Source organism: Morus notabilis, unplaced genomic scaffold (genome assembly GCF_000414095.1).
Source record: "Morus notabilis unplaced genomic scaffold, ASM41409v2 Scaffold6171, whole genome shotgun sequence".
NCBI classification, from domain to species: domain Eukaryota; kingdom Viridiplantae; phylum Streptophyta; class Magnoliopsida; order Rosales; family Moraceae; genus Morus; species Morus notabilis.
This window is the reverse complement of record NW_010360192.1, coordinates 3,714-17,351: the sequence shown is the minus strand read 5'-3', so window position 1 is coordinate 17,351 and position 13,638 is coordinate 3,714. Positions and strand designations below refer to the sequence as shown.

The 13,638-nt window shown below is 34.6% G+C and overlaps 1 protein-coding gene across 3 annotated transcripts; it reads right to left on the bottom strand.

Annotated features, from left to right (window-relative positions):
* Nucleotides 1-3,782: 3,782 nt before the first annotated feature.
* On the bottom strand, nt 3,783-13,421 carry LOC21384546 (probable LRR receptor-like serine/threonine-protein kinase At1g07650). Of its 3 annotated transcripts, XM_010096002.2 has the most exons (24): nt 13,153-13,421; nt 12,757-12,931; nt 10,266-10,337; nt 10,085-10,153; nt 9,933-10,004; nt 9,382-9,453; nt 9,177-9,248; nt 8,930-9,001; nt 8,773-8,844; nt 8,611-8,682; nt 8,441-8,512; nt 8,206-8,277; nt 8,046-8,111; nt 7,771-7,836; nt 7,649-7,687; nt 7,443-7,498; nt 6,911-7,293; nt 6,617-6,812; nt 6,347-6,493; nt 5,838-5,956; nt 5,361-5,571; nt 5,002-5,242; nt 4,607-4,757; nt 3,783-4,279 (listed from the first exon to the last, which is right to left on the bottom strand). In XM_010096002.2, the coding sequence occupies exons 1-24, from the start codon at nt 13,271-13,273 to the stop codon at nt 3,899-3,901; spliced, it is 3,069 nt and encodes a 1,022-aa protein (XP_010094304.2). In that variant the 5' UTR covers nt 13,274-13,421; the 3' UTR covers nt 3,783-3,898. The 3 variants fall into 3 exon arrangements, with proteins under 3 accessions (XP_010094304.2, XP_024019976.1, XP_024019978.1); XM_024164208.1 differs by lacking the exon at nt 8,206-8,277; XM_024164210.1 differs by lacking the exon at nt 13,153-13,421 and having other exon boundaries at nt 12,765-12,842.
* Between the last annotated feature and the right edge of the window lie 217 nt (nt 13,422-13,638).

The following is a 13,638-nucleotide window of genomic DNA, read 5'->3' as shown; positions in this document are numbered from 1 at the left end:
AAAATTATATATAATTATTTATAAAATTTTTTTATTATAATAAAATTTAAATTTTAAATCGATAAAATAAACATATCTTAATTATAATAGTTTCTTTAAAGAAAATTAAAAGTACCCTAAAAACAATGCCAGAGCAGCCCTTACTCTAATTATATATAATTATTTATAAAATTTTTTTATTATAATAAAATTTAAATTTTAAATCGATAAAATAAGCATATCTTAATTATAATAGTTTCTTTAAAGAAAATTAAAAGTACCCTAAAAACAATGCCAGAGCAGCCCTTACTCTATGTTTTCCTTTTACCACGTGTCTTTTCACTTCCCCAAAAAATGAAGCCTTAATAACAAACAATACTTTTAAAAGTCCTTTCCAAATCTGCCCCTCTTTATTGTACTACTCTCTTTTTCTTCCTTTTGCAGCCCCCAACCCCCCTGATTTGAAAAATCTGAACTTTACTGTTTTTTTGTTTCTGCTTTTTCAATCATTTGAAAAATTTGAACTTTACTGTTTTTTGTTTCTGCTTTTTCAAATATGAAACTTCAAAATAATCCTGGGAAAAAAACTAATCCTTAAAATACTATGAATTTTATAATTATATGATTACATATCCCATATTTTAGTAGCTTTTTGTACTTAAAAAGAACTGGGGGAAGTCTATAGTAGGGTGAGCCAATTCATCCTACTGGTAGAAACCTTAGCGGTTCAAAATGATTGGTTGCATAAAAATAAAAATAGAGATTATAACACATGATTTAACTTTAAAAAAAAAAGAAAAAAATTCAAAAAACAGCTTTTTCTTTTCCGTCTCTGGTCGCTACCCATGATGGAGTTCTTGGCGTCGGTTTTTGACACCATCCATATCATCAGAAAGATCTTGACGAGCTGAGTTCATTAGCGTGTCGTGTGACTTCCACCTTGGCTGGAAACCGTTGCAATCGTCGACGAAAGTCCGAAAAACAATCAAATTTCAAATAATCATAACTTCGTCGTCCGACCTCCGATCGAGGTGATTCCGGTCTTTATGGACTCAAAACAACGATACGAACAAAACCGGTCCAAGATCACCCGTCGATTCTCGTCAGAACACCATCGCCGGAGTTGCATAAATCGGCCGCCGTGGGTGAGAACGACCCCCCCCCCCCCCCCCCCCAATTTTTGACGACCATGTGATGTGTCGTTGCTAGCAAAATGCTAAGAGGATTATGGGAAACAAAAAGCCCTCTACCAATTTTAAGGTTCCACCGTCAGAAACTGAGATCTAAGTCGTCGGTTTTTCTCAGAAACTTCAAGTCTAATTTACTAGTTAAGAGGCCAAATTGGTCGAAATTGACCCCACCATTGGACTCAAAAGAGTCAAATTATGAGGGGTAGGTCCAAGCTTCATCTCCGTTCACCGCTGCTCCGTTCACCGCTGCTGCCACATGCGTCGCTGTCGCCGGAGGTGGTCGAGTTCACTAGACTTTGTTCGCATGCACATAGAAGAGACTACGTAGACACTCATTGAGATCGAATTTGAGCCTTTAGATCTCACCCTACCGGTAGGAAAAAAGGAGGTCGTCCTACCATAGACATGGCCAAAGAACTATAATATAGAAAAACACTACAGAGTTCATCATCTTTTTTTCTTCAAAATCAATAAATTTTTTTTTTCTTTCATAAAGGCTATGATGATAGAAGTATCCAAATTAAAGTATAGGGTTTTCCCCAAACCATCAACTTATATGGTTTATTTTTGGGCTTAACAGTAAATTCATAACTTAGATGAAATTATTTTAAAATGAAATTTACCGAGAAAAAGTACTTTATTAAGAAGATAAGATTAAGAATAGAATTAAGAATGACGAATTCGTAATAAACTTTAAATAAATGGTCTGCAATCAAGGTATTATTGTTTGGGAAGTGGGAGGACATGTGACAAAAGAAGAACATATAGAGTGAAAAAAACCTTTGAAAATATAATGAGAAGTAGTTTAGGAAGACGGCGCTTATGTGTCCGAAAGAAATGATGACGTATCTGAGAGAGGCAATGATATCCTTTTTCGACATCTTGAGATTCTTTAGGAGGATGTTTGACATTTTGAAATGTTTGATGGAGATGTAACAAGAACTGCTTGCTAATAAATCTTGATAATAGAAACACTTTTAAAGAAGAATTGAATTATATGTTGCACCTCATTGCCATCAATGCAAAGTTTGAACCAAAGGTAAACAAAACATTGGACGAAGTTTAGTATGTTAATGAACATTGCTCATGGCCGCGTGCTAGACAAATGTCAGGTTCGAGTTTCTTTCGTTATTTAAGAATATAATGGTATTCACACTTGCGATTGGTTAATCCAGTTATTAATGCAAACTCTTTGATTTAGAACCTTAATAATCTACCTTCTACTAATGACAAAATCTCATTTTCCTTCAAACATTTCCCCTTCCCTAATGTTGAAACTAAACAAAATATAAAATTAAAACAAAACAAGTTTTGCGTTCTACGTACTTTAGACATCTTGGGCTCTGCATTATTTAACTTAAGTTCATGTTTGCCCCAATCGCTCGGCTGAACCGTATCCCGCATTTCACTAGTTTATTTAAAAATTCAAAAGAAAAATACTGGAACTTATAAAAATTAAAAATAATTAAATAATTATGAAATTTGGTAAAATTTTTTTCTTTTTTGAGAACTTTTTTTTTTTAATCTTTTTTGTTCCCTTAAACCAATATAGATAAAAAGAAATCCAGCACTGTGTTAAATTTTGAAATAGTTTTCTATGGATGACAAAGGATTTATGCAGCAAATGGGTCAGAATTGTGCTTTTCAATTACATGTTTAATCAGGTTTTTTTTTTTTGTTTTGTTTTGTTTTGTTTTGTTTTTTGTTTTGTTTTTTGTTTTGTTTTTTTTGTTTGCTGCTCCAACTTTCAAGTTTATATCAAGTGATCTTTAATTTAGCTTTTCAATGTAAAGCTTCATTCTATGGTTGCACGCCTTGCTGGCCTTGCGTGCTGGGAGCATGGGTGCACGCGCTGCACGCCTTACAAGCATACCTTGCGCACCTTACGAGCACGCCCTGCGCGCCTCATACACCTTGGAGAATATTAGTTGTCATTTAAAAACATTGAAACCTATTTACTTGCCTAGAAAATTATAGAAGCATTCTTGAAACATGCTAAACACTACATACATATTAAAACATTTACTCCAACACTTAGCATGCAATATTAAATAAGCATTAAAAATGTGAAAAAGTTGCCTATTCTTTGGCTTCACTGCATGGCGGCCGCGAAGTCGTCATTCTTGGCTCCTCTGTGTGAAGCTCTTTATTATCTGACATGGTTTTGGCTTCACATGGAGAATAAAAAGGTGGCTAGAAGGTGGAGGGGCTGGGCATGTTCATGCAAAGAAAAATAATGAGAAACCTAATCAGAGAAGATAAGGTTGGTTCGCCGATGATAGAGAAGAAGGTTAGAAGAGATGGCTAGAGGATGAAGAGGCTAGAAGGTTCTTCTCTTTGTTTTGAGTGTTCAATTTTGCGGTGCCTTAGTTCATCTATTACTACTACAATATTTTAGTGAAGATAGGGAGAATTTTATCAACTACCATTTACTAGATGAGTTGTGGGGAACCAATTCTTGGAATTCTTTGTCCTTGTTCTCCTTAACGCATTTAGTAGTTTCACTTTGTAACTTATTTTTTTAATTGGATTCATTCAACATGGACATTGCATCAAGGGAATCCCATGTTTCTTAAGAGGAAAGACCAACACGAACTAGTTATACACAGATGATTTTATCAACCATATATGAATATAAATATTGAATTAAAACTTTTTACACAACATGTACATTTGGATACCTTTTATCCCTATAAAGTCATAAACATTGACTATTATATGCGTGTAATTTACTCTTCAGTTTTAACTGAAGTAACTCTTAAAAGCTGGCTGTTCTCTGCTGTTTCAATGTATGAACTAGAGCTATCGGTACAAGAGCCATTGACTGACACGGTTTGGGAACGACTTGGATTTTGCCAGAAGTGATTTTTGGAGCCTCTATACCTGGAATTCATGGAAGAAAAGCCAGGATCAGAGAGTAGGTCCTGAACTTCGGTTCGGCCTTCAAGCATGCTTACTACTTGCGACATCGTAGGCCGAAGTGTTGGAGAAGCATTGGTGCACAAGAGAGCAACGTTTAGCATTAGTATCGCCTCTTCGGACAAGTATTCTGAACCCAAGGCTGGATCAACCAACTCTAATAGATTCCCTCTCTCTTGCAAAACATAGGCCTGACAAAACCAAGCCTAAAATTAGGAATGAAGATGCTTTTAAGCTTTGACAAGCATGGTAACAAAATAAAGACGGGTTATTCTATATATGCCTTTGAGAGTTCTTTCAAAGTTGAGAGATTGAACAAGAAGTCGATTGAGTTAAGCAAAAAAGGCGGCATGGATGAGTGACATTGCCAAATATGTATTCATTTTTTTTCTACTCACTTTTTATACTTCATCACCAAAATTAATGCATGCTCATGTATGAATTTTGTATAGCACAAACTAGAGGAGGATTCAAGTGAGTGAAGGGAAGGGAATGGAATTTTGAAACAGTTTAATTACCCAGTCAAGAAGGTAGACGAAGTCCTCCTTTGGCCGGTAATTTGTGTTGCTCTTTCCACTGACTATCTCCAATGCCACAACTCCAAAGCTATAAACATCTGCCTTGTCGGTTAAGTAACCACGCATTGCGTACTCCGGAGCCATATAACCACTGCAAAAGCAACAGTTGAAAGAGCTTTCAGCAAAAAGTTCCATATTCAATCCTTACATAGAAATCTGACCTAAAAAGAGTGATTTAAGACTGTATTAGCTATAACAGGAATCATATGGTAGTATCTAGCTATTGATCGAAATGGACAAAATCATATACAATGATATTATGGCCAAATGAGTTCATTTTACAAGAGAGAACTCAGAAGAAATTTTTTACTGCATGTTCTTCAGTAAAAGCTTACATGGTCCCAGCTATCCGAGTGCTGATGTGGGTGTTGTCATCTTCATTAAGCTTTGCCAATCCAAAATCAGAAATTTTAGCATTGAAGTCCTTGTCAAGCAAAACATTGCTAGTCTTGATGTCCCTGTGTACAATTTTTAGCACCGACTCTCCATGAAGATAGGCCAAACCTCTAGCAATACCTAGGCAAATTTTCTTCCTCGTAGACCAATTTAGTCTCAATCTGCTTGAAGGGTTCTTCCCTGTATGTGATCAGAAAAAGAATAAGAGTTGAATTAACCTTTCTCTGCGTGTCAAAAGCGCCTTTCATTTAAATGGTATTCCACAGCTCACAAAACGGTTTGAACGATATTATCTCACCAAAAAGTGCGCGGGACAGACAATTGTTTTCCATAAACTCATAGATCAGCATCAACTGGTTCCCTTCAACACAACAACCATGTAGCTTCACAAGATTTGGATGCTGCAGGGCAGAAATCATGCCTATCTCGTTCAGAAATTCACGATTTCCTTGCTTCGATTTCGATGAGAGCTGCTTTACTGCTATTACAGTACCATCTGCTAATTGGCCCTACATCCATAAAAGTTCAAGTTATTCTACATTTTTTCCATGAGAAATACAAAGTTACGTATTAACGGCATCGAGTGGTCACTGCAAAAAACGAGAATCAATTGAGTCATTGATAGAAAAGATGTTGATGTAAATTCATGTGGAAGAGCATATTGGATTTACTTCTGGAAGCAAAATGAGACTGAAAGGGAAGTACTGAAAGTTAAATATGAAAACACTTTGAGCAGATGAGTACTTAGATAAAGATAAGGTAACATAGAATATACCTTGTATACTGCACCGAAACCACCCTCGCCAAGTTTGTTTGCAGCATCAAAATTTTTCGTAGCTGCCTTGATCTGTCTTAAAGTGAATATACCTGTTTGCAGATCCATTTCTCTGAGCTCTGTTTCAGATGTGACAGAGGAATTATTCAAAAAGTTTCCTTATTTTTTCACTTATGTGTAAAGTTTACTTTAGCGTATTCTACTATCTCACAAGTTCGGATTGAAAGTTTTCAAGAGGATCCTCAAATATGGGAGTAAAATTCAGCAATTCATATTTAAAGAAATAAGAGAACAGGTTAACCTTCATTGTTGGTTCAGTAAAAGTTAAAGAAGTTGAATATGAATAATGATATTAGTATGAAATGTACAAGGTCTGCAGTCATTGTATTAGTAACCGATAAAGAGACACGAAAATGGTGGAGTTTACTAGCAGGCACACATTCATTTAAAATATGCAATAAAATTTGCGTCTCTTTTAATTTGATATTTTGAAGTTTGTAAGTCCATGCCTTTGTCTGTGGAGACTTTGCCTCCCAGCCAGCCCTTCCTTCTCATAATTCCCACAACAAGCAAGCCAAGAAATAGAGCAGCAGCCGATATCCCCGCTGCTAATATGATATGGTTCTTCTTGTCAGTAACCAAAGGCGGTTTGAAGTCTGCAAAACAAGAATTATAGTCCATTAAATAAAAACTTTAATGAAGATTAACAACAATCTTATATATACCTAGGCATATGATATATTGCAAAGAGAGCTAAAAAGGGAATTTGCAGAACTTACTAGGATCTACTGATATAGCCGAAATGAGAGGACCATAAAAACCTCTATCTGGGATTCCTGTTGTCCCTTTGCCAGCCCAGTAAAAGTGGATCTTTAGCGTATTGTTTGTGACAACAGCAGTGAAATTCTTCACGATGGGTTTACCAGCTCCACCAGCTTCATCTTCTATATTAAAATCTTTTAGTACCAACTTTTCCTATATGCAGAAAAGAACACTGAATCAGTTAGTATTAAGTCATTAGCATTAACATCGGATTCTCAACCATGTACATGTTGTGTTCTAAGTAAACTTACCTGGACATTGACATCAAATACGCGCTTTCCAAGATCATAAAATGATCTGTCATTAGTAAATATGATCTCAGCAAAGTGAAGCCTGACTGTGTAGTTTCCATTCATGAGACAGAGTCGATAGTAGGTGAGAGAGAGGGGAGACACACGTGCAGTCGTATATAATTCCGAAATCAGCCCGGAGACATTGGAGATAGTGGAGGTGTTGGTCTCAATATAGGTATCTGCATCCATGTCATTGTCCACAAAGTTTCCTGTGCTGCTCAATGCCCAATCCTGGCTTAAGTAAAACATTGAAGCCCCTCTTTGTTCTCTATCGGCTTCATACTTCTGGCCATTGATGTTTACTTCCTTTCCACCACAGTTAAGGTGCAAAGAATATCGATCTGTTTTGGTTTGAAAAATAGAAAAAAATGGTTCAAGGTAGAAAACTGTTTTTAACATCTTCTGAAAGGAACCAGAGAAGTGGCGCCTCAGTGCCGTATATACACCACATATCACACGTATATTCCAAAAAGAGTACTTATATACTCACGTTGGTTGCCAGAAGCATGACATGGAAAATTTCTTTTTAGACATGAATGAATCTTTCTGCAATTATAAAACATATGCACTAATTATACATCCTGGAGGTGAATTGTGAACGTGCCCTTCGCAGGAGCTAGTATTACTCGCAAAGCACAAGCACCAACAGAAATAAATTGGAAAGGATGTAAAACTTTGTTCACTAAAAGTTCTTACTGATTATCTGCTGATGAGGAGTAGCTTTCCACAAGGTTTCTGGGAAAAAATATAGACAAAATGTTTTGGTAATCCCACATAATGATCACATATGTACTAAGATTTATGTAATCGTTACTTACACGCTTCCTCGGGGACATTCCACGGGACTTGAGCTATCCCAAGTGAAATTATTGTAAGAAATATCCCTGCAAACCAAAAATCAACAAAGTGATACAAAATGTAAGTTCTGATAATCTTACTCTTTATGAAGGAATTATTTCATGTTGGCATCCCAAATCATAGTTTGCAAGAATGTCATGTATCATTGGTGCATCATATTTATCTGTATACAGCAACTAAATACTACAAAAAGAAGATAGATAAGCAGAAGGTTGAGGAAAAAAAAACTACATACAGATTGTGATTTCGTCCCGGTACCCATTCTGGTATAGTTCCAGTAAGTTTGTTTCCTGTCAAATACCTAGACCCCAAAAAGAAAAAAAAAAATTGAATGAAAATGGGTCTGCAAGAGAACTAAAAAAGAAAATGCTGTATCTGGGATATTTTATGATTACATGAAATCTACTTTATCCAGCTGGACAAAAGAGGCAGGAATTTCACCAGTCAAGTTATTATAACTGAGGTCTCTACATTGAGAAGACAAATTTCAAATTAGTGTGCAGAATGCTTAAGCAATGAAAGAATGTAATGAATCCTTAGATGAGATAATTACAGCCCGTATCTAAAAGGAGTGGCAAGAGAAAAGTATAGCCAGAATATATATATATATATATTTTTTCAAATGCTTACAGGTTCTTCAATCTTCTCATATGTCCAACATACTCTGGGATGCTTCCATAAAGTAAGCAGTTCCTCAGTGTCCTGTGTAACAAAATCAATGCGTCCACTTTTTGAATAAAAAATCAGGTTGAATTGAGATAAGTAAAAGAAAAATATCTTTCGCAAGGAATCATACTCACAGTGTTCTTAACGACTCCATATCACTCAGCGGAGGAAAAAGTGACCCTTTGCCTTTTAAGTCAGTTATCCTCCTAAAAATTTTAAGCCAAAAGAAGAAATGTTACTTCACTTGCTCTTATCGTTTGCAAGAAAAGAAAACATAAAATGTTGAAGCTTCATACAGATCACTTAGCCTTGTTAAGGCGGAAATGCTAGAAGGTATAGGTCCCTCAAGAGTGCAACCCTGAATATGCCTGCGAAATAAGGTGAAACCCTTTCGGGATCAGCATGAGCTTTTACTTTGAATTCACATAATGACGTTACATCAAGGGAGCTTACAGTTTTTCTACCCATGTCCAGTTTCCAATGAAATCGGGTATTCTGCCTGAGAAGTTATTGTCACTAATCCTCCTAAGATTTATGCAGAAAAAGGGAAGAAAAATTAGTAGGAATGCTAAAAAATTATTGTCTAGAAGCACAACGAATAAGCAGGGACTACACGGATCGGTTACCATATTCTCGTAAAAAGTTAAAAATAAAAAGAAGGAAAAAAATATTGCTAATGGAAAAGAAAGTGCAAACTTACATATCAGTCAGGTTGATTAACTTTCCCAGTTCACTTGGCAAAACTCCTGTGAAACCATTCGAAGCTATAACGCTGAACAAAGGTAGGTGATGATACTTTTGTTACTAATAGTTGAATATAATAATATGGAGAAGCTTTATTCATATTAGTGCTCATTTTCATAAACTATGCACGTTGTGAAGGCTTGAAGGCGAAAAGAAATTACAATTTCTGCAGATTGATCAACTTTCCAGTTTCTGGAGGAATGGGTCCTGAAAATAGGTTTCCCTCGATGCTCCTGTATTTTACATGGATCAGTATACAATTTGTTTTGAACAAAGTATGGAACTGTTTTGAGACTACTATAGTAGCAAAGTCAAATGCAGACATGCATGCCTATCATAAATCTGCTTAAATCTGAAAGAGGGAAGACCATTATCAAAAATGATGATACGTGGTACAAAATTTTCTTTTAGGTTTCTCTTAGAATAGAAAGATTGGAATGTACACGTCTCATGTTGGGTTCCATTCCAATAGATAGTGAACAAAGGCTTGAATAAAGGCATGCATCTAAAATAGTAAATGTGGTCGCAAGCATTAGCACAGTGGTAAATCTACACCTGACTCCACCATGAGTTGAAGGGTGCAAATCGCCCCAACCCCAAGTTCAAAAACATGTATGTATGTGTGTGCGCGTGAATCCATTCCAAACTAGAAAATAATTATATCTCCATACATGATGATCCCATGAGAATTTAAGGAAAGGATTAAGTATACAGGTTTCTGAGGGTGGTAATATTGGTGAGAACTTTTGGGAATGGACCAGACAATCTGTTGCCCATCAAAGAACTGCAGACAAAACAAAGAAGAATTTAGTTCAATTGAATGTAGATAAATTGTCAAACAGGAAATAGAGAGTAGTTGCTTACAGCTCGGTCAAGTGCATCGTAGACCATTCGTGAGGTATAGAACCCGTGAAATAGTTTCGACTCAAATCTCTGCGCAAACGGAAAGGAATTCAAGGTTGGTAAAGATTGACAAATGAAATGACAGAAATGGGAAAAAGATAAACTCAGTTCACAACAGAGAAGAACAACTGCTTTGACTTACAGTATACTAAGGTAAGCAAGCTTAGAGAACTCTGGTGGAAGACTAGCTGATATGTTCTGGGCCTTTAAAGCTCTGCAATGTTAATAAACAAACTATAGTAATTAAAGACCTTTCCAAACATGGCGTGAGAACTAGAACAAACTCGAGTAGATACAATGCACGAGGCAAATCTATTGGCATAAAGTTCCTCATTTACATCTTAGTAGTTATCTTTCCTGATTAATAAGTCATAAATATGAATTCAGCAAAAAAAATAAAAAAATAAAAAATAAAAAATTCATGAATATGAACATGATTAGGAAGTTCTCAACTTTTGCTACATATACCAAGTTCTAAGGAGTAAGGAACTTCAGCTGTGCATTTTAATCTACCGAGAGACATAAAGGGTAACTCCATTTTGAAGTTTAATATATGAGTATGTTATGGCTTCATTCCTTTCACAATTAAATTACAACTCAAACTTTTTATTATAGTATTTTTTCTTATAAAAATTCAAATTTAACTTTTCTATTACAATATTTTTTCTCATATAACTTTATTTTTCAACTCAAATTTAGTTATATTTTTCAACTCAAGTTCTCATCTCAGAAAAACGAAAGGAACGGGACCTATATGCATGTTCTTTTCCTTTGGTTGTGCACACCGGTTCGAATTACAGACACCATTCAGCTTCTCATGGGCCGGGTCACCGGCCCAATGGCAGGTGTTGGGCCTCCACCATGAGCACCCTGCCGACTTAGAATGTCACTAAGGGGATGTTTGGTTGGAGGATTCAAATCATGATTTGAATCATAGTTCATAGTTCGCTACAGTGTTTTCTCTCACAAAAAATACACGTAAATCGAAAATAGTTCTAATCACATGATTCTAATTCATGAACCAAACATCTCCTAACTTTTTTTTTTTTGGGTTACGAGGCATCAATTGTAGTTGTAATTTATTTTTTTACCCTTAGACAATAATGTTTTCCACCAATATACCTACCATGTATTTTGAAAAATATATATGTATACAATATCATATTTCAAAAATAAAATTAAAATTCTAATAATAAAATATAGTTTTAAACAATCAAACCATATTATAATCATGTCAATATAATAAAACTTGGTGAAACTGTGACGATTTTTTACTCTATTTTACAACTCTTCAAATAAAAAAAGAAAAAAAAATTATATCCATACTTTAGCGCACAATCTTTTTATTTTCTCGGAAGAACAGTAGTATCAGTTTAAAAGAGAAAAAGGGCAAACAAATAGAAAGGGCAAGAAGAGATAAAGCTAAACGGCATTAAACGGCATATGATATGATGTTTTCAACCCAATCCTAAACTTCTTTTTTTTTTTTTTTTTTTTTTTTTTTGGGTTTTCACCAGGGAAGAGGAGGAAAAAGAAAAAAGGTTGACTGTCTTATAGTTCAACTTTGGAGGCGAATCTTAAAAATCCGTGTCCCTGAAAGCAGCCATGGCTGGCAAGTCGCCAACCAAATGACGACCACTCATTTGGCCTCATACCAATGCTTGATTTGAGACCTCCTCCCATTCGCTACTATTTTTACGTTTAATTCATAAATTAAAATTATGAAATTATAATTATTTTTAATTTATGTGTATTTTTTATAAGAGAAAACATTATAACAAACTATAAATCATAATTTGAATCAGGATACGAATCCTTTTACCAAACACACCATTAATCTCCATTTTTGCGTCAAAAAAATCAATATTTATATTAAAAAATATCTCAATTCTCAACATCATACGTGCTGTTCTACTCTCAAAAGTCTCCTCAGTTTACTGCCTCATCACATCACAAATGAATTCCCTCTCTCTCTCTTTACGGACACATTAAGTTAGACATTTAGTTTATAAATTTAAAATTATGATTCAGAATATAAGAAAAATATTGTAACGAATCACGAATTATAATTCAAATCATAACACAAATTCTCATATTAAACACTCTATAAGTTAGTTAGCACAAATCTAGAGAGAAAGTTGTGCATTTGTTGAAATAATAACAAAAATAAACTATAAAAGAAATGAGTATGTATTGTCCTTTATACCACTGGTAAATACTTCTGTATAAGTTGTTTGATTAATCTTATGTGATATATGAATTAAATCAGTTTTGTATCATTGTTCGATTCATTGATTTGAATTCTCAATTTAAGTTAAAAAATAAATTTATGTTAAAATAATATTATAATATAAAAAGTCAAATTTAAATTTTTATTAAAAAAAATATTGTAATAAAAATTTGAGTTGTTATTGGAATTAAGAAAATAAATGAGGCTTAATGTGAGCAAAAATTTAATAGAACGGTTAAAATGACTTTTTCTATCAACAATAAAAAAGACAAGTTCCTACAGAATTTCTAAAACAAAAAAGCTAAAGTTGAGCAAGAACTGATGAGTTGATATTTTATTCAAACAAAGAACAGAAGAACGAATAACATTAAGAAGTCTAATAAATTGAAGGGATTATCAGTACATGCTTACGATATGGCAAGAGGAATTGTTGTTGAAGGAACAATCACAACTAACTGAACTCTCAGAGCCTTTCCGACCAGTTAAAACCCTCCAGTTTCCTTCTCCACTACATGGGTCTTTCCCAAAGTCCCAATCTTTCTTCCCCAGCTTTCTTCCTATCTCTCTCAGCACCTTCACTGCTCCATTTCAACACAACCCAGAAGTTAGTTCCTGTTTGTTTGCTGAGAAAATGACAGAAAACAAACAAAACGGGCAAATCTGGAACATTTGAACAATACCCCATTAACTGTTCTTTTTCTTTTCCCTGATTGAAACAATACCCATGATTTCAATCAAATGGGATTAATGAAAGAAAAGTTGAAGAAAGTCTCTTTTTTTTTTTTTTTTTTTTGCATACCTTCTTCTGTGTGAAGCTTGGGTGTGGCTGCAAATCCAAAGCTTGAGAAGATGCAAAAGAATGTTGTGGAACAGAGAAGATGTGTGAGAAGCAGCTTTGGCAATGGGGAATCAGTCCCCATTATTTGGTTTTGGTTTTGATTTAGTTTAGTTTGTGGTTGAAAGTTGAAAGTTTTTTTTGTCTCTGAATGAATGAAATATTATTGTTATTACTCCTTCCTATCCAAAGTCTCACCTCAATTTTGGAGCCTTGGAGTTGTAAAAGGAGTGATATTGTACAATGTGGGAAAGTGGCATTTGCACATTCAACTCTTTTTTGTAGTTTGTGGCCTAGCTGACCCTACCTTATAATTTGCTTTCATTAGAAAAAGAAAAAAATGATTTGTTTTGTCAATCACACTTCAGTACACACTATTTGTCATTCTGAAGAAGAAAAAACAGAAAAAAAAAAAAAAAAAAAAAAAAAAAAAAAAAAAAAAAAAAAAAA

What these genes read in the sequence shown, in the direction of transcription:
- LOC21384546 (XM_010096002.2), bottom strand. Translation starts at nt 13,273, where the DNA reads ATGGGGACTGATTCCCCATTGCCAAAGCTGCTTCTCACACATCTTCTC. An exon ending in CTTGCTTACCTTAGTATACT is followed by an intron (nt 10,154 to 10,265) that starts GTAAGTCAAAGC and finishes CCGTTTGCGCAG; the next exon opens with AGATTTGAGTCGAAACTATT. An exon ending in ATGGAGTCGTTAAGAACACT is followed by an intron (nt 8,513 to 8,610) that starts GTGAGTATGATT and finishes TTTGTTACACAG; the next exon opens with GACACTGAGGAACTGCTTAC.